Source organism: Antedon bifida, chromosome 6 (genome assembly GCF_963402885.1).
Source record: "Antedon bifida chromosome 6, ecAntBifi1.1, whole genome shotgun sequence".
NCBI classification, from domain to species: Eukaryota; Metazoa; Echinodermata; class Crinoidea; order Comatulida; family Antedonidae; genus Antedon; species Antedon bifida.
In genome coordinates, this window is record NC_136231.1 from 6,091,762 (window position 1) to 6,110,977 (window position 19,216).

General features: G+C 31.2%; 2 protein-coding genes and 1 long non-coding RNA gene across 3 annotated transcripts; all 3 read right to left on the bottom strand.

Annotated features, from left to right (window-relative positions):
* Window positions 1-998: 998 nt before the first annotated feature.
* Window positions 999-4,542, bottom strand: LOC144844661 (uncharacterized). The gene is made up of 4 exons (XM_078701678.1): window positions 4,417-4,542; window positions 3,852-4,172; window positions 3,059-3,345; window positions 999-2,691 (listed from the first exon to the last, which is right to left on the bottom strand). Exons 1-3 carry the CDS (start codon window positions 4,535-4,537, stop codon window positions 3,068-3,070), a joined length of 720 nt encoding a protein of 239 aa, XP_078557804.1. The 5' UTR covers window positions 4,538-4,542; the 3' UTR covers window positions 999-2,691; window positions 3,059-3,067.
* Window positions 4,543-5,092: 550 nt separating this feature from the next.
* Window positions 5,093-13,099, bottom strand: LOC144845010 (uncharacterized). Its single transcript, XM_078702125.1, has 11 exons — window positions 13,072-13,099; window positions 12,137-12,481; window positions 10,469-10,638; window positions 9,141-9,230; window positions 8,788-8,967; window positions 8,049-8,294; window positions 7,569-7,757; window positions 6,912-7,088; window positions 6,374-6,649; window positions 5,553-5,627; window positions 5,093-5,341 (listed from the first exon to the last, which is right to left on the bottom strand). The coding sequence occupies exons 1-11, from the start codon at window positions 13,097-13,099 to the stop codon at window positions 5,093-5,095; spliced, it is 2,025 nt and encodes a 674-aa protein (XP_078558251.1).
* Window positions 13,100-15,762: 2,663 nt separating this feature from the next.
* Window positions 15,763-18,515, bottom strand: LOC144844647 (uncharacterized). The gene is made up of 4 exons (XR_013612450.1): window positions 18,475-18,515; window positions 16,792-16,854; window positions 16,299-16,388; window positions 15,763-15,893 (listed from the first exon to the last, which is right to left on the bottom strand). It is a non-coding gene; the product is annotated as an uncharacterized LOC144844647 (long non-coding RNA).
* Between the last annotated feature and the right edge of the window lie 701 nt (window positions 18,516-19,216).

Here is a 19,216-nt window from a genome sequence, read left to right on the forward strand (position 1 = left end):
GTACAGAAATTAATAGTCAAGGTCAAAGGTAAATGATTATCAATACAGTATACTTATCTTGCAATGACCAAACAGATTCATTTTGTGTAACACACATGTACATTATCGACAAGCAGACAGCAGAATATATATATATAGTACAATACCGTGAGAGTAATTTTATTATCTTATCCACAAGTGCACAAATACATTATATACAGTCGGCAAATATTAAATTTAAACATTACTGAAGCAGTTTCATTTTATCATAATATCTATTTAAATGTTCATTATTATCAGTACAATTATACCTAGTATTCTAAAATGAATACAATTGGATATAATCAGGTACCCATAATTGATTGCTGAGGCATTATAAACCGCCAATATTAAGGGTGATAATTCTTAACAGGAATTAAACACCTATTACCTATTCTTCCATAAAAATTGTCCCATGCCAAATTATGTAGAAATATCTATAAAAAATAAATATTAATGAATTTCGTTGTCGAAGAAATCTTCTTTAAAGTTATACGATCAACTCTCCCAAATTTAGACTTTTGTTGAGGTCCAAAAAGCCCCAAATTCAGAATACCATAATTTCTGAAAAATCAGACATGTTAGGCCAGCCCAAAGGGCGTCCAGTATTGGGAGAGTTGATTGTAGATAAGGAAGACCAATCTCAGCCTCACCTACCTGACACTTTTCCATACAGGAAAGAAATAGGCCTACATAATGCAGTTATTGCTAATACTGATACTTATTAGCCAGTAGCATTTAATCTATTATATATTTTTTTAATAATACACAAACAGTGTCTAATATAATATGAAATTTAAAGAAGTAAATAAATTTAATTAATATTATTTAAGAGTGTAAAAATAATAATATAATAATTTTAATAATAATATATTCTGATTAAGCATTAAAATATGCAAGTAAGTGTGTCTTAATTTGTGGTGCAAAAAAAGAACTATTAACAATTTGATTCAAATTGATAATTGAATTGCTAACAAATTGATAATTGAATTGCTAAATAAATAAAGTACTTTTATATCAAAAAATATGACCTAAAAAACTGCAAAAATTACAAAATATTGTCCTGATCAAATTCCAAGCTTTATCCTCGATCCCAAAATAAAGATAACTTACATCAGAGCACAAATAAGGCATTATCATTTAAAACATGACTAATATGAGCAGAATTTGAACTTTTTATCTAAAGCTGTCTACACTATCAAACAGTGTGATGTGCCCAAATATGGTAGTAATATGACATCATCATGTCCATATATGGGCACATCACATTTTTTTGTCAAACAAAGTTTGATATAATGCAGACAAAACATAACCTGCTTTTCTATCTAATGTCACATTGACTTACAATAATTGTTCTTTTCCTCCAAATTTCGAAATAAACAGTGATTTGATATAATATAATAGTACATTTTATAATCTCGGCTGTTTTTTTAAAATTCAGTTTAAATTTTAATAAAACACATTTTCTGCATCTTTTCATGATTTGATTAAATTTGATATTCCATTTTTTGTACACAAAATGATTAATGCCAAAAAAAGACACAAAAGTATGGAAATCATTGTCTGTGTTGATTTAAATGTACACATTTATTCCACAGTGTACTTTTTCATCATCGTATTTTTCATGGAAGGTAATGAGTTGAGATATGTATTTAAAATTTGGCCTATTAGATGTTGGATTTCATCATGTGGCCAGGATTAGGGTCTGTGCACAAATGTTAAAGTGCACATCATTTTGTACAAATGACCTAACTCATCTAGTAACGAGTTCAAATCTAAATATAATTATTATTATCAATTAGTTTCTAAATTCACAAACCTCTAATTACTACAGAATGTATCAAAATATTTGGCCAACAAATCATTAGGAATGTTTACCTGCTTGGAAAAATATAAGCTTACATATAATACAAGAGAGCCCTAAGACTGTGGAACACTAGATTTATATAAACATGTTTAATATATACTTGGTACATGATTGAATATTATTACAGATGTATATTCTGATTCTTACTACAGCATAGTGGGATCGAATTTAAAATCACGGATTAAAATACCACTGTGTTCCCATGAACAGCATTCTTTATACTATTGACTACCGTTAAACAAAGAGATGCAGGTTATTCATTTTATCTTTTACAGTTTTAAAACCAGCTAGGAGTCCCTATTTAATTATTATGGACATCTCTTTTTTACTGTGGCCATTTCTTGAAATATCGGCATCATATTGCCTGTGCTTGATTTTAATTCTTTTCAGAAATTCCTTCTGCTTTTAGCTATTTATATTTTTTCACCATAAACTATTGGCACACTTTCAGATCGTAGATCAAAGAGCAACCTACTGTAGTAGTTTGTCCACAATCAAATTTACAAATGTATATACATTATAAAAACATGAATTGATAAATCACTTGAAATAAGGTCAATATTATTAAAGCATCACTGGAGTCAGTTCTGTGGTGTTTTTGCTATAAGATGTGTATGCAGTTGTCGTACTCCACAGACGTGGTGTAGTGGGTTCACAATGCCACTGCCTAGTTGACATTCAAAGTGTATAATATGCCAGCTGTACATGTGTACATGTTCAGTTATTCTGAATGGTTCAGTCGTGGAATCCCAAACTGAAGCTTTTTTTCTGTTTCAATCAAATTGAAATGTTGACATGTTGTCTCTCTGAAAAAAATATTTAAAAATGTTAAATAGGCCATTTTAAAGCTCAGGTACAGGCATGAATTGCAGATATAATATTTGGTAAAATGTACATACATTAAATAACAGAAATTATGATAGAAAAAAACATAATTTCTCTTAAAATGAAGGTCAAATAATAAAGAATTTAGCAAACTTGTTCTATAAAAACCAGTCAATATTTTTAAATTTATTAAAACTACAAAATAGCCTATTCAAATTTTAATTTGATTCATCTTTATTTTTCATGTTTTGAGGTTAAAATACATTTTTAACGAAATTTGAAAGGAATGTTTCCAAATTGTACAATCAAATAACTTTCAATACCATCTCTATGAACTTGATACTTTACCATTATTGTTCAACACATGTCTTTCCTAGCTTCTAGACTGTCTACAATATCTGTTCTTCCAACTTTCTTCAAGACTTCTTTTACTGTTTGCCACTGGTTCACATCGTCATTCTGCTTGTCTCTCCATTGAACCAGAGAATGCATAGTTGCGTCTACAATTGCCTTTGGATATTTTCCTTCATTCTGTACCAATATGTGTCTAGGAATGGCAAGTCTGCTGCAAAATTCCATCCAATTCTCATCCATCATCCCAGAAATTGTTAAAAGATGTAAGTCTGTTAAGCATCCTGTGAAATAAATAAAGTTTACTCTAACAATTTAAAAGTGGACTAGATGTTTTCTCTATATGCCTACTTCAAATGGCATTTGATTGGAATTTGTTTTTTTTTAATTTTAAAATTATGATTGGTTTGCGATCGTACCTTAAATTATTTACCAACATTAATAGTGTAATCTATATTCATTTTTATTTATGGTTAAAATAAATGTTACAAATTGAAATTTATGTTCACTCTCTAAATACTTGTGATACTATAGTACAAGAAAGTTAACACAGTAAAATTGTATTATTATACAAATAATGAATGTTTATGAGAAAATTCTTAAAATGTTTACAAAAAGCTGAACGTGCATTAGAGCGGGTTAATTATCACCATTAGATATTACTTTTCTGTTAGGTAGGGCTAATTCCAAATGACATGTGATGTGTACTTAACCAATCAAATTGCAAGAATACAAGGTGTCATAATTCAAAATGTATAGATACTATAACAAGTACCCAGTATTATCTAACCATTTTTTGATTGGTCTTGAAATACTGTGACTTCTTCAAAACTTGTATCCTCTTTGTAGGCATGTCTTCTGCGCAGGTCGCAAGCTAAAGGATTGAGTTCTTGTTGTCTTAAAGCCTTGATCATTGTAGGAATTTGGTTTGCACATCCATCTCTCCAAGAAACCAGGGCATCCATCAGGGCATCCATCATGCTGACTTTGATGTTTGTGTCTGTGATTTTATCGATATCTATCCATTTAATGCCAAGTCGCACTGCTAGTCTTCTCCATTCCGAGCCTAAATGCTTGCAGATGAATAAGAGGTCTTGGTCTTTAAAGCCGTCTGCCAAAGTCAGAAGAAAAGAAAAATGAAATAAATAATGTAAGTGATTGGATTTTTTTCAATAAAAAGTGCCAGTTATGAAAAATTTGATTAAAACATCAGCAGGATAAAGGTTTTTAGTGAACTTATAATCCTGGGAAGCATGTTTATAATTTTGAATGATATTTACAAACCATAACCTTATGTAAGTTGAAATATTATATGGATGCCTGGAATCATAACATTTTATAACCATAATACATACCTGCTTTTGTTTCACCAAATAGCCAATCAGCAAGGTTTGTTAGGCCATGTTCTGTTAGAGCCCTGTGCAATACTGCAAGTTGATTACTACTTGTAGTTTCTTTCTTCCAATGATGCATCATTTTCTCAGTAGCTTCAAACTTTTCATTACCAAACTCTTTTGTCACTGTATAACTGATTCCTAAACAAACACCAAATTGTTTCCAGTTGTCGTCCATTTCATCACATACTCTTTGAATTGTGAAGTCATCTACAAACCCTATGAATAGTAAATAAGAGACCATGTTGTACCATGGTGACTATAACAAATCGGTTTAAAGTTTTGAACAAAACTTGAATGATGCTTTATTATGAAGAAAGAGAATCATGATGGCTTGCCTCACTTTTTTTGTTTGTTTTATATTTTATGTATTTGTATTTTTCCCCAACTTCCTAAACAAAATTGCTTGCTTGAATGGTCTTATATTTGAAGTAAAATCTACTTTTGATATACCATAAACACACACATGCACACCCCATGTAATGCTTTCATTCTCTTATCTAGATTTCATGTAAACCCTTTTATCCAAAACAGATACATTATTTTGTTGTCAACTTCAATCTATTATGTGAATTTTAAACTACAGTATTATCATGCATTGTGAAACTTATATTGTCAGTTTCTGTGATGTCCCCAATCAAGGGTAAAGACAAGCAATGCATTTACCTTGCGGTACTACACTATCAGCAAAAAATCTACAGTAATTAGTCACATCCATTGCATTGCCTTCACAAGGCAATACAGCTTGGTCAAACTTGCTAATAATATGCAGATGAGCATTTTCAATGTTTGGACGACATACACAAGGGATGTACATCTTAGCTTTAAGACCTCGTGCGTTACTCTGACTGAACACCTCTAATTCAGTTTGAAGGAAGCTTAGCACCTAGAAAACATTATAGAATTAATAGACGCAAAATAGGCATCTAATCAATACATTGTAAAATAATTAAGTTATTTAAAAAAACATATGACCATCAATATAAATACAATTAAGGCATTACAAAAAAGATTATATCAATATTATTAAAAATATAGGTATCCTAAAGCTGTGTTGGTGATTTTTAAATATAAATATTTTTGAGAAAGAAACCTACTTTCTTACAGACAGAAGGTTCTGGCTTATCTTCTGCAGACTTCACATTAAGGATTTTTGTTCGGACTATTGTTGTCTGCAATAAGAAACAAAAAAAATTACAATTAAATGATGTTGTGAGCATTTATAAAAGGGGAAAGGCCGAGCTGCGCTGAATTTTCTTGCCATTGGTTGGTGGATCAGTTCAATTTTACCCTCCAAAAAAAGACATTTTTAAATTAAATAAATTCAAGAATTATGAAAACAACGTTGAATTCCAGATTAACAAACAAAAGGGTAACATACAATCTAATAATATTTACATCATTTACCATACCAGAAGTACATTATTTTCGGGGACTTCCCCTTGACGTTTGCATTAAACGCAAAATACAATTGTTTTGCCGATTCCTAGCACGCTATGGGAGTGTCATTTCCGGCCAACTAGAGGTACCATTTATCATGAATTTTACATGCGAGAGTAATATTTCCGGCCATCTAGGAGTGCCAGTGAAATAAATTTGCTTCGTCAAAAGCCCCACGAGGGGGAGGTGGTGGCTGTGGCAAAATACTTCGTGTCCGAACCAGAATGGAGGCAGAAATATCAATGGATCGATGTAAACAAATACATTGCAACATACATAATAAATTATTTGTATTAATTATTATTTGCAGGTACATAAATGTACATTGTAATGTACAGAAAAATCAAATTGAATGTATATTTATAGTTAGAAACATAATGACATAAGTACTGAATCCTTTTGTTTCTATTTTTTACTAATACCAATTAATTTATGTTCTAGGCTTTTGCTGCTACCTATTAAATGAAAAAAAATGTACCTGTAACATACGGCGCTGTCTAATGGTAGCCACATACAGAATGACTTGATGATGTCCATCAATATTCAACTGTACATGCTCAAAAGATAGTTGAGGTTCATAATTATCCATTTGGAATTTCTCAACAAATTTAGTTGCAGCACGTTGAAACAGATTATCTGGAAGGTAGCTACCGAAATCATGAAAAAGAGAAACGGCACGCTCTCTGTCATATTTAGGTGGTGCTGAGGCTTCAGGTTTCAAGCGTGAAAGAACATAGAAAATTCTTCCCTTGTTCTATTAAAAAAAAACAAGTGAAAAAAGGGAATTTTGTCAATTTTTTATATAAAATAAAAATTTAGATGGTTTGTCAAAAAGAAGTGATTGTCACATAGATGTTTATAGGAAATCTGAACTTTCCAATCATAAAACTTTTTTTACCAAGTAAAGGGATAAAGAAAACTACAAAAGAGATTTTTGAAATGTGTCTGTAACCTTATTTAAAACTATTTAAAAAAAAAACAATTTTAAACTTTTTATGATTTTCTTGTCTTCATACCTTTGTATGCTTTTTTTCACACAGTAAACCAAACTTTTCCATGAGGGACACAAAGAAGTTAAATGTTTTATCATCTGATGAATTACAGAACTCCTCCTTCTCCCATAGATGCCTCAACAGATGTTCCTCTAAAATACCAGTGTTCAGCTTTATCCAAGCATCTCTCAAAGCTGCTGTCTATATTTAAAATTTATAACAAATTGAGTTTGACAATGACAACGTCTTTTACTTTCTTTGAACAATAACAATTTAAAATTAAATTTACTGATTTAAACAAAGAAAAACGTGAAAATTCAAGAAGCAAATTCTTATAAAAGAATCCCATTTAAATATCAATTTTATTAATATGAAATTCAGTTCTTAATAAAAATTGCAAAAGGTTTTTCAACAAAATACAACACTAATTCTATGCAAATAAATTTTAAATTTTCATTCAATTTTTCATCAGTTGACTTTTAATTTGTCATAGACATTAATGGGAATTGTTAATTACAGTATACTAATTTGATTTACTGTGTCACTCATTTTAATGAAGATACTTGGTACATATAATACAGAGGTAGTAAAACAAAGATTTTCTGGGCTAAAAATGCAAAAGCTAATACTACTTTCAAATCGCACAAATATGCAAATGTTTTACAACATATATTTGCTAACCTGAAGCTTTGGATCTTCAACAGTGATGACTGTTTTAAACATGTCAACTAAAAGCATCAAATTTAAGACTACTATATCCTTTAGGGCCTTGTCATCTGGATAATAGAGAATCTCACCAATGTCATGTAAATACTGAAGCAGAACACCTTGGTCATGTATTACTTCTAAGCTGACAACTAAATCAAATATCTGATGGACAAAAAAGTTTTATTACAACATTTATTTAAAAAAAATAAATCTGAAAATGAGTTTTTTACTCATTTTTCACTTAATTTTTCTTCCATCTGTATATTTAATGTTTATCTATTGAATAATTAGTAGTTCTCGTCGTGCTTAAATTTGCAATATACTGAATGACAGTACTGCTTACTGAGAATATAATTAAGTATGCAATTGAGGTCATATTCTAAAATTTTAAGAAAGCAGGTTTCATATTATTTACATATTTTGATTTAAATTAGTTTTTAAACATGTATATACCTGCTTAGTTGGTAGATAGATGTGTTTCTTCTTTAATTCTTGAATTTCCTGCTGGACTTGCAGCCATTTTATTGGTAAAATATGAATCATTTTCCTTGATAAATCAAGTATTTCTTCTATGATGTCACAAGCATTGCTCCTTGAAAATGGTAAACTGTTTTCAATGGTAAAGATAGTTGAGCGCACAAGAGCAGCAAATGGTTTGCCTGCCAGGGCCTGCCAGATTTGATCCTTTATTTGTGCAACCTGAAATAAAGATTCATCTGCTGTACATCTGTATCTGTACACTACTGTACACATAAAATATGCACTGACAATAACTTGTAAAATGTTAGTGAGTGGCCGAGCAGTTAAGACAGTGGAATCCTAATTACGTAGCCATAACATCAGCAAGGGTTTGAGGCTCACTTGCTCCATAGTTCTGGTGGTAGAACAAGTCTTCTTGGATAAGGACTATAAACCATAGATCCAGTGTACACATCTAGCGCATGTGCACTTTAAAGGACCTACTGTAGTACATCTTTTGAGACGAGTAGTGGGTTACTCAGGTCTACTAGTACATCACAGCCACTGATCATAACTCGGCCCCCTGGGAGACCAGTCTTTGACTGAAGAGGGTGGCCAGTATAAACAAATAATAACAAGACATTACATCAAAATAATATAATGGAAGTGGAGCACAAAGGTTAATTATTTATATCACAGTGCATTTTTAAATTGTTTATATACTATACTATACCCTTTGTTTCTTTTCTTCTTCGGTTCCTTTAAGGCTATTAAAATGTGTACCAATCAGAAATATAGGAGGAGAAGGCTGACCATCATTTGTCTTTGCGTCAGGTCTACTGTTTGTGTATGCAGACTGAATCCAATGAAGAATGAACTCAAGATTTGTCATTCGATGATCATACACCTCACCCTAAATGCAACATTTCATAGAAACCTTTTTTAAAATATTTTTATCTTTCAATTCTTTTATTAAGAGAATTGACAAATTACCTTCTGCTTTGGTTTTCTAAATATGTAATATACAATAAACTAGTTTATAAAGAAACTTAACTGTGAGATAAAAATATACATTGAAATTCTTACAGTTGTTGGATTCAAAACCTTTGCTGGGGCATCAAGATCATCACACAGGTTGAATACTACACAGACAACAGCAAAAGATACCATGAAGATCTGAGATACATTGACAATTAAAATAATGAAATTAATAGCTGAATAATAAATAACACACATGTATATGAGTTCTGCCCATTGAATATCTTGTGCTCTCAATGGTTAAATCAAAATAAGTTGTTCTATGTTTATTTTATTTCTATTTTTTGGGATATCAAAATTAACTTGGCTTGAGCCTTCTGTTGTACTCATGATTTACTAGTACAAATAGAGTAAGTTATGTTCAAATCAAATGCCTGTGATTCTTATTAAAAACCTATTATTTTCAAAATTCTTTTAGCACATTTTCATGGCACATGGTGTGAATATGATGTTGTTTTAAGGCTGATAAATTTTTGTTTTTTTAAATTTTTTTGTTATTTAAAACCAAAGGAAATTAAACAATGTTTCGTTCTAAAACTATAGGATAGTATTTTTTTAAATCCAATAAAAAATCCAATCAATAAGAACAATAAAATTGATAATCATCACAGTAATATTGCTCTTATCATAGTCATAACTATGCTCTTATTGATCATGTCATTTGATTGGACTAGTGAAAATGTTATTTTCATCAAGGATTTTTTTTTTTTTTACATCTAGGATGAAAACTTTTTAGATTTCTTTTGTTTTATGTAGGAAAATGCATTACTTTTTTTATCGTCAATCATTATCATCCTAGTGCAAATGGGCCTTGAGTCTACCATATTTATTTTTCAACAAATTAGTGATTTTTATATTTATTCAACTACTAATTTTATTCTCATCAAACACCAATGAATTTTTACACTTTCCCACAATTTTTTGGCACAATCAAGCTATTTGTTGTTGTTTAAAATTTGTATTGTTTAGATAATTTAAAATTTGTATTGTTTAGATAATTTCAAAATTCAATTAAAAATCAAAATGTTCATATCTCGTTGATTTGTTTTTTTTATGGTATACTAATAAAGTGTATAGATTTTTATTTTCAAATTTTCCAACAATATTCAATAACAAAAGGTGTTTAAATTGTTGATAAATTGTGTGACTTGTTTAGATGTCATCAGTTGGTAAAACAAAACAAGTACAATTTGTTGCCCATCAGCTGACTTTTTCATTTTGAGTCCACTAATCCAAGTTGTGTTTTTCATATATTTACTTTTTTGTTCTTATACTATTTTAGGCCTTTGTATATCTTTATATCTATATATTGTACTGGAAACCTCTACCTCACAAAAACAAAGTAAAATTTATTTAAGCAAACTTGATTAATTTACCCGCTGCATCACATGATAGATTGGCTGGCCGCCAAAGTCCCAGATGTTCATAACAAATTCTTTGCTTGTCACCTTTGAGTCACCTTCCTTTTGAAACATTATCTCTTCTCTTTTTTTAAGTTTTTCCTCCAAAGTTTTTTGGATGTTTTTAGGCATTTCTGTCTTTTTCTCTGATGAAATTAATACAAAAATGTTGATTGTTAATTCTAATTCTAAAATGCATTTAATTTTGAGATTGAAGGTTGCCCGAAAAAGGTCATGGTCACTTCTAATATCAATCAGTGCTTGAAAATGTACTTGTTTGTGCCTGCATCTCCTCTCCAAGATCCCGTCTGCAGCCGAAAGCAACTCATATAGTGTAAGTGGCTTCACTCGGAAAGAAATCTGATGCAATGCAAAGTAACCAACAAAACAAGAAATTCCCTTCTAACAATATTGTTTCCACCCCCCCCCCCCCCCCCCCACCCACTTAAATTAAATTAATTAAATCTGTGTTCATAATGTACGGATGTTATACAATTTTGAGTTGTTCACCAGGAAATACAGATAGTTTGCATTTGTTTTTCTTCTATTCATTTTTAAAACCTATTTTTTATTCTTCAAAGCAACCTGCTTAATTATTGTGTGTGAACTAATATATTAGAATTTATAAAGTATAATAAATATCGGATTTAATAGATCTCTCTATTGCCCAGATAAATTACTGCATGTGCATAGCACATATAACGCATGTAAACATGTTAACAATTTTTACAATTGTCAAAATTCATTTTCAACAAAAATTAGAGTATGTTTTAGGCAATTTTAAACATTTCAAATATTGCTACGAGTGCAAGTATTTTTACACGGTTACTGTTTTACAACCTTTTCGTTAACAATTTTATCCTGTTTTATTAACTTTTCAACTTGAAATAGCGTTATACGAGCATGTTAAAAGTGACAGGCTATGCACATGTAAGGCAAACAGAATGTTAAGAAATATGCTTAATTGTAAAATAAGACATGTTCGATCGATGACAAAAAATGCTGTGCAGTGAAGCGTACCCAACAGAAATAATAATTGATTTTACCCATTCAGTAATGTAGGCCATAATGTATGCATCTAGTAAAAATGATTGCGGTATGTAATAATCTAATATCTGCACATAGCAAATGCACGGAGGATCTTTCTTCAGGTTTTATTGAAGTGTAGGTGGCTCGATGTGAAGTGATACTGGTTATAGTATTTGTGGTACCAAGATTGAATTCAATCAAGGGGAAAATATAATTGTTACTAAATGGAAGAAAATCCTATTTTAGTGTGATTTTCGTTTTTCTTTGCATTGTTATTTTTTGGATATGGAATATTGCTATTATGAAATCAAATGATCAATTAATATATTATTCTGACAAAATTAATGCATATAACCATGGATAAAATAGCAAAAGGATATGTAGCAGTGCCATTTAGCATAGGCTAGCACATTGGAAAATCTCTTCACCGTCGATACGTATTCTTGTGTTATTTAATCCATGATATAACCTATAATTAATACTAAGGGCAAATTAAATCTATTTTATTCCAGAATTATTTCTGAAAATGTTATAGTTACTCTATTTTTCTGTGTTCATAATGACTGTACCATTAACTTTATAGTCTACATGAATTGTAGGATGCTAAATGTTTACCTTGTTTTGTACGTTTTGACGTATCTTTATGTTTCCTCTTTTCTTCCTGCTTGGATCCCTGATTTGACTTTTTTGCTACTTCTACTTTATATTCCCTCTGGGGTTCACTCTCCAACAGTAACACTGGTTCTATGTCAGAATTTGAAGCTGCTGCTGTTGATGTTGATGTTGATGTTGCTACTTCTACTTTATATTTTCTTTGGGGTTTACTCTCCAACAGTGGTTTTATAGATGTTTCTCCTATGTCAGAATTAGAAGCTGCTGCTGTTGATGCTTCTCTCAGTCTCTTACTCTCTAAAACTTTCATTATTTCGTCTGTGACAGCATTCTCATAAAGGTCATAAGCTTCAATTATTAAAGAAAAAATAGTGTTTTAATGTTGTTCCATACAGAAGTATGTTTTGTTACATACAGAACAATGCAATGATATTATACAGAAATTGATTGATTAGATGTACAGTATTATAACATAATTCTCAATGAGGATCTCAAATTTTATAATCTAACTGTTAAAAAAGGCAATATCGGTTATATAGCCAAAATGTTTCCATAACCTAGGAATAGGAAAGACTGACCTAGAGTATATCATTATAATGCAGTACAGTTGAACATCATCAGATCTTGAAAGTAAGTAACCTTTCCATGCATTCATATTTCATTATATAATATGTTGGTTCAGTAATATTTGTTAGAGAATTTTAAAGCAATTTTACATTGTCAAAAGTTAAGCTTGGTTCCTACTAGGACACAATGCAAGTTTGTGACTAATCCAAGCTCTCGCTAGCTTTGTTAACTGTGTTGCGCCCAAGTGAGAATCAAGCTTTACAGGAAGTAAGTTATACCAATATCAAAATTTAATTGCGCACACAAAAATATCCACTTATGAGAGTACCTAATTGCAATGATTAGATAGGAAGAACAACAAGCACACTTACAAGTATCTTGTGATTTTTCCTCCAACATTGTTTCATCAGCAGCATCTGTAGTGCACACAAGCTTTGTTGTTGCTATGGCATCAGTTATTTCTTGCTTAGGATCAAAACTATCCAAAACAAAATTGTTTACATAAAAGTATTATAATTATAGTTATTGTATTTAATAGAAAAATAACGCTTAAAAAAGAACGACGTTTCGACTCCATCATGGGGTCATTATCCAATTTTTAAAAAACTAATTAAATAACACAAGCCAAGGGTCAAAGTTTAAATAACAAAAGACCTATTGTCTAACATCCTGTCAAATGAAAAGCTTGTATAATAGCCAACACCTCTACCAACGCATTGTTGAACATAGCAGATGTTTAATAGGACAGCATTTAAAGGATCATAACGTGATTGTTAATCCAAGTAAAATTAATTCATGTTTTAGTATACTTAGGAAATGCAAAAACAAATTATTCCTGCCAGCTTGCTCAATAACTTGGCTATCGGGTTTCACTCGATTTAAAACAAAAGGTCTTATCATCAGTTCTCCCTATGTAATTTTAAATACTATTCCTCACAATTTGCTTTATGGCGTATATTTAATTTAATCTTTATTAACTTGCAGTAATTAGGTTATATGCATGATATGCATATAACCTCTTGATTCTGTCAGGATCTTTATTTATTTATTTATTTATTCTTTCCTTAGCACTATTTTGTCCGTGAATTATCTTGGCATCAGTTTCATCTAGCTAAGTCAATTTTTCAGAGTATATTCCTTATGGCCAGGAATCGATGTGGTCATGTTTTCACGGTGCGCAATCATAAATTACGCGGTCTACGCGCGATTTAATGAAATCACGTTTGTAATCATATCTTCACAAGCATGAATCACTTTTAAACAAAATTTGGTACTCATAAATTTCAGGTCATATTTCATCATATGGCAATATAATTACGTGCGTAGCGCATATAACGCATGCGTACGCGCGCTTAAAAGTTTTAAAATTGTCAAAATTTATTTTCGATGAAATTAGAGTACGTTTCAGGCAATTTTAAGCGTTTAAAAAATTGCCACGAGTGCGCAGAATTTTGCACGCGCACTGCACGTTAAACGTTAATGCGCACTCTTTTTGCCCGATTTCTGTTTTACAATCTTTCTTTAATAATATCATCATATTTGATTCACTTTTCAACTCGAAATTGCGTTATACAAGCACGTCAAAAGTGACAGGCTACGCACGTATAAGTTAACAAAATAGTGAAAATATGCTAAATTTTAAAATTAATATATATCGTCAGAATGCTGGGGAACACCTATTTTTTATTTCATTTTCTTGAAGTGTATGTATCATATGTATGATTTATTATCAAATTAAGAGAACAAAAGTTGATTAAGTCATCATTAATTGCATATTGAATTTAAAAAAATTAATTTCGACAATCAAACAAATTTTGACATTTTCTTAGGCCGAAATAACAAACTTAACATTAACTTTCTTTCTTAAGAATTTCATATATTAAAGTTAAAAGTATATAGTTTGACAGTGCATCATTTTTTTAAATTTTTAAAGATGTCATCATAGTAATAAATTATAATTCATTGCGGTATGTAATAATCTATCTGCACCAAAGTGGCTACTGAATAGTAAATACACGGAGGAATCATTCTACATGTTTTAGTAAGTTGCGTATGGCTCGGTGGTCTGTGCTCGTGTCTATAGCATTCAAGGTACCGAGATCGAGCCTCACTTTGGGTAACGAAACGAAATAAGATTTTTTTTTATTATTCGTATTGTTTGTTCAATTTTATTTCTTAGTGTATAGATTATACACATGATTTATAATGAAATCTAGATAAAAAGAAACTTATGTCAAGATTCAAGATTCAAGAAATTTTATTTGTCCATAAAAATGGAAATTCACTTTGCTTGGTAGATTAAAACAACAATATTGCAAACAATTTAAAACGTGCAGTATTATAACAGATTAAAAAACTTATGTCTTTATTATTATGTAACAAATGTGGTTTATGACATTATACGCAGAGGGATCTTTGATCGGATTGCGATACCGGCTATTGTATTTGCGTTAGTAAGATCCTAGCATATATTATAAATAATTAAAGATTCTGAGAAAATCAATCAATCAATATATCTTTTACAAATCAATTATCTTTATTTTAATCAATGCATATAACCTATAATTCGTCATAGTGACGAATTAAATCTAGTTTTTATTTTGGTACTGCACTTTCACACCGACGGTCCGAAAATAAAATACAATAATAAATAAATAATAAAAAACTAAAATGGCTATCACCACCAATGGTCAACTTAGTTGAAACCAGGAAGTTGCAAGGTGAACCCGTGGACTCAACGTGAACCTTGAAATTACTTAGCGGTAACAGTTGAAAATCTACCGATGAAATCAGAAATTTTGTTTATAATATCTTCCTAAGATAGAAATATGGAACAATATCGTAATAGTGGAAACTAATGTTATGAAATCTACATTTTGCATCTGAGATAGATAAGGTAGGTATCCAAGGTGAAGTTTTTCCATTGTGCTCGCCTATGTCAGAATTAACCATAATTTATATATAGATGCTTACTTTTTCCGTAACAGAGAATTGATAGTAGAAGTTTTTCCAACTCTTTCAAGGCCTACAAAAATAGTTCTGCCTTGTTTAACTTCAGTTTCCCCTTCCTTTAGAGCTTCATTAAATGCTTTTAATGCTTCTGTTCCTCGTGAAAGTATTTCTGATGGAGTGGACACATCCGAACTTTTACTTGTTTTGTACCTGCTGCGTTGGTGGTCATGGTGATAAAATACTGTCATTGACAAAAAAAATGCATGAAAACTGTTATATAAACAGAGACGTTTACAAACTTTTAAATTTTATAACCAATTAAATCTCAAAGGGCAGCGGTTGACCTCATAATAATATTAGGGACTTTACACATCAGGACGAGAAGCAATGGATCACAGCAATTCACACTAAGCCCCATCTACTTTTAGAATGTCCATGTCCCAATCTCCTGTCCACAATTTTCTAGAACTGCATATTTGCTATCTTTATCCATTACTCATTAATCAACTTCATAGTAAATTAATGCTGATAATGTATATACAGTACCTGTACATTATATAGAAATTGTCTGTTTTATATATTATAACATTTGAAATTTATGATTTGTTAAAAATAAACTAGAACTTCTAATAAGGATCTACTGTACCTGATGTAGCCATCTTGTCTGATGGAGTGGACACATCCAAACCTTCACTTGTTTTGTACCTGCTGCGATCGTGGTCATGGTAATAAAATACTGTCATTGACAAAAAAATGCATGAAAACTGTTATATAAACAGAGATGTTACAAACTTTTAAATTTTATAACCAATTAAATCTCAAAGGGCAGTGGTTGACCTCATAATAATATTAGGGACTTTACACATCAGGACGAGAAGCAATGGATCACAGCAATTCACACTAAGCCCCGTCTACTTTTAGAATGTCCATGTCCCAATCTCCTGTCCACAATTTTCTAGAACTGCATATTTGCTATCTTTATCCATTACTCATTAATCAACTTCATAGTAAATTAATGCTGATAATGTATATACAGTACCTGTACATTATATAGAAATTGTCTGTTTTATATATTATAACATTTGAAATTTATGATTTGTTAAAAATAAACTAGAACTTCTAATAAGGATCTACTGTACCTGATGTAGCCATCTTGTCAAACAATACTTAGTTTCTATTGTCTTTACTTTACTTCTGAAAAACTATAACAAATAACAATTTTGGTTAGCACTATTTGGAAATGTCGTTTCTTATCAGATTAGCTTATTTCTGAGTCTAGTACAGTATTTTGGTGTAGTATTACTCACACAGTATAAGTTTACATTACAAATTTTTACATGCATTTAAAAAATATATGTCGATACAGTAACCATGCATGAATTGAATGTACAGTAACAGAAATAAACGCATTAATCACATTATTATGTTTATTCATTGAATGATTGATAATTGCATTAAATTGATTTTAAAAGTGAGAGTAGAAAAAACAAAATATTATGCATTTTGCTATAGGCTAATTCAGAACAATCATGAGTGTAAAGAAGTACAGTATGCACTGTAAAGGTACAACAGATTTTAAGTTTCAAGTCAAGAAAAGCACATACAAAGTTAAACAAACACACTTTATTTATTTGAAAATAAATAAGCTTTTGATCGGTCCTTTAACAAAAACAATGTTACTTCTGGATCATTTTTACAAAGTACAGCTGATGACTGACTGGCAGTTAATTTGTTCCATATGGGGAAGAGGATAGGTACAATTTTTTAATTTATTCTATCCACTCAGTAACGAAATATTGTTTTCATGTTTTATAGGCCTATAAATAATATACCACTATATACAGTAAAACATTTGCGATTTAATACTTTGTTAAAACTGTCACTGTCATAGTCGATTGAAATAGTAATGTACATGTAACGATACACCACTACGACGTTTATATATTTTGTAATTATTAATTAATACAAACGTTGAGAAGCAACTGTCAGTAATAAAGTTTATTTGTATATTATGTGTTTATAATCTAACAGCTGGGGCTACCCACACTCACAGTAATAAAGTTTATTTGTATATTTCAAATATTTGTTTATATTACTGTACATAGCCTATGTAAATACGTGAACGTGATTGGTTGAAACTGCATCACATGACTACCGCTGCGAGGATCGTAAATCGTATATATCCTCGATTACGATGATATTGACTGAGTAATTTTCGCGTAATTATCATGTTCCTATTATTAAACATATAAAATCCAGCAAATTCTCGAGTACGATGATATTGACTGTGTAATTTTCGTGTGGCAACACTCGCGTTTGGCAGTAAATAAACAAAAGTCATCTACTGAGGCTTGAACTCGTGACAAATTTTCACTCCATCACAAGACAACGCTTCATCCGCTGCGCCACGAAACTTAAGAAATTAATCAACAAAACTATTTAAACTATGCATACATAGCGCCCTCATTTGTTATTAGTCCTCCCTAGATGTGATGAAAGACCTTTCGTGATTGGTTAATACTCACAGTTATAACTCGGTACGCGTGCGGCGCGGCGAACATCCAGTGAATCGAAATCCTAGGGAATGATATTATGTTCTCGGGGAATATATATTCCCTCGAACACAATATCATTCCCCCGGGGATGTCAAATCTTATATTTAACCTCTAAGCAGTCAATATCTGTATAATATTATATCTAACAGTACCAACACTCACAATAAGAAATTTGCAATTCAAAAGTGGTTAATACCTATTTACAGTATTTTATAGCATTGCAATACTATTTATGTTTATTCTCCAAGGACCCATAAATTTACTCACTTGTGTAATAATTTGTTCCATTCATCGCAAATCAATACATTTGTATAAACGTATATTAAATCTATCAAAATAGTATTTTAAAAGAAAATCAGCCTGTCTTCAACATTATGATGCTGTACTCGAGCTGTTCAACCGGTTTTCAGCTATTAAAAACAATAGGAGGAGATAGGAAAATGCGAAGCATCCTCGTATTATTTTGTGCGGGAATTATTCAAGATGGATCCATTAGACAGTGTTTTGAATTTGATTTGCTGGCGCCGGATTGGACCCATGCAGGAACAGGTTTGAACTCACCGTAGCACCACCTCAATTTAATGAAGTGGCGTAAGAGGCTGGCTAACCCTCTTCTTCTTGAACTTAAACTGAAAGACCCTTTCTTTACTGTTGGTCCACTTTATTAAAAAAGCTTTGTCTTGTTGTTTAAGAAGGCGGGGGTGGGGGGGCTTTGTTTGAAATGGCGAATAATTTGACCACCATCCGACCTTTGATTTAAAAAAAGAACCCTCTACTACTAGGCCCTACTAGTAGGTAGGTCCCTGGACTGGATCTTCGTTACGCTAGTAGTTCTAAGCTAGCTAGGCCTAGTATTCCGCCTAGTTAGGGGCTACTGCCGCCTCTTAAAAGTTAGTTAGGCTAGGCCTAGGTTACCTCTCAACCAATGTTTAATTAATTGGCAAATATTTTACAGTACTCACTTGGGATCGATCCCTCGCTTGTATAAGTCTAGAATGCAAACTTATCC

Bases quoted from the DNA above. Each gene is read 5' to 3' on its own strand.
- LOC144844661 (XM_078701678.1), bottom strand. From the start codon at position 4,537: ATGATGCATCATTGGAAGAAAGAAACTACAAGTAGTAATCAACTTGCA. The intron at 4,173-4,416 runs GTATGTATTATG...TGACTTTGGCAG, and splicing joins ATTTGGTGAAACAAAAGCAG to ACGGCTTTAAAGACCAAGAC. The intron at 3,346-3,851 runs GTTAGATAATAC...TTTATTTCACAG, and splicing joins TCAAGACCAATCAAAAAATG to GATGCTTAACAGACTTACAT.
- LOC144845010 (XM_078702125.1), bottom strand. From the start codon at position 13,099: ATGTTGGAGGAAAAATCACAAGATACTT. The intron at 7,758-8,048 runs GTATATACATGT...TTTGTCCATCAG, and splicing joins TCTATCTACCAACTAAGCAG to ATATTTGATTTAGTTGTCAG. The intron at 5,628-6,373 runs GTACATTTTTTT...TTCTTATTGCAG, and splicing joins GACAGCGCCGTATGTTACAG to ACAACAATAGTCCGAACAAA.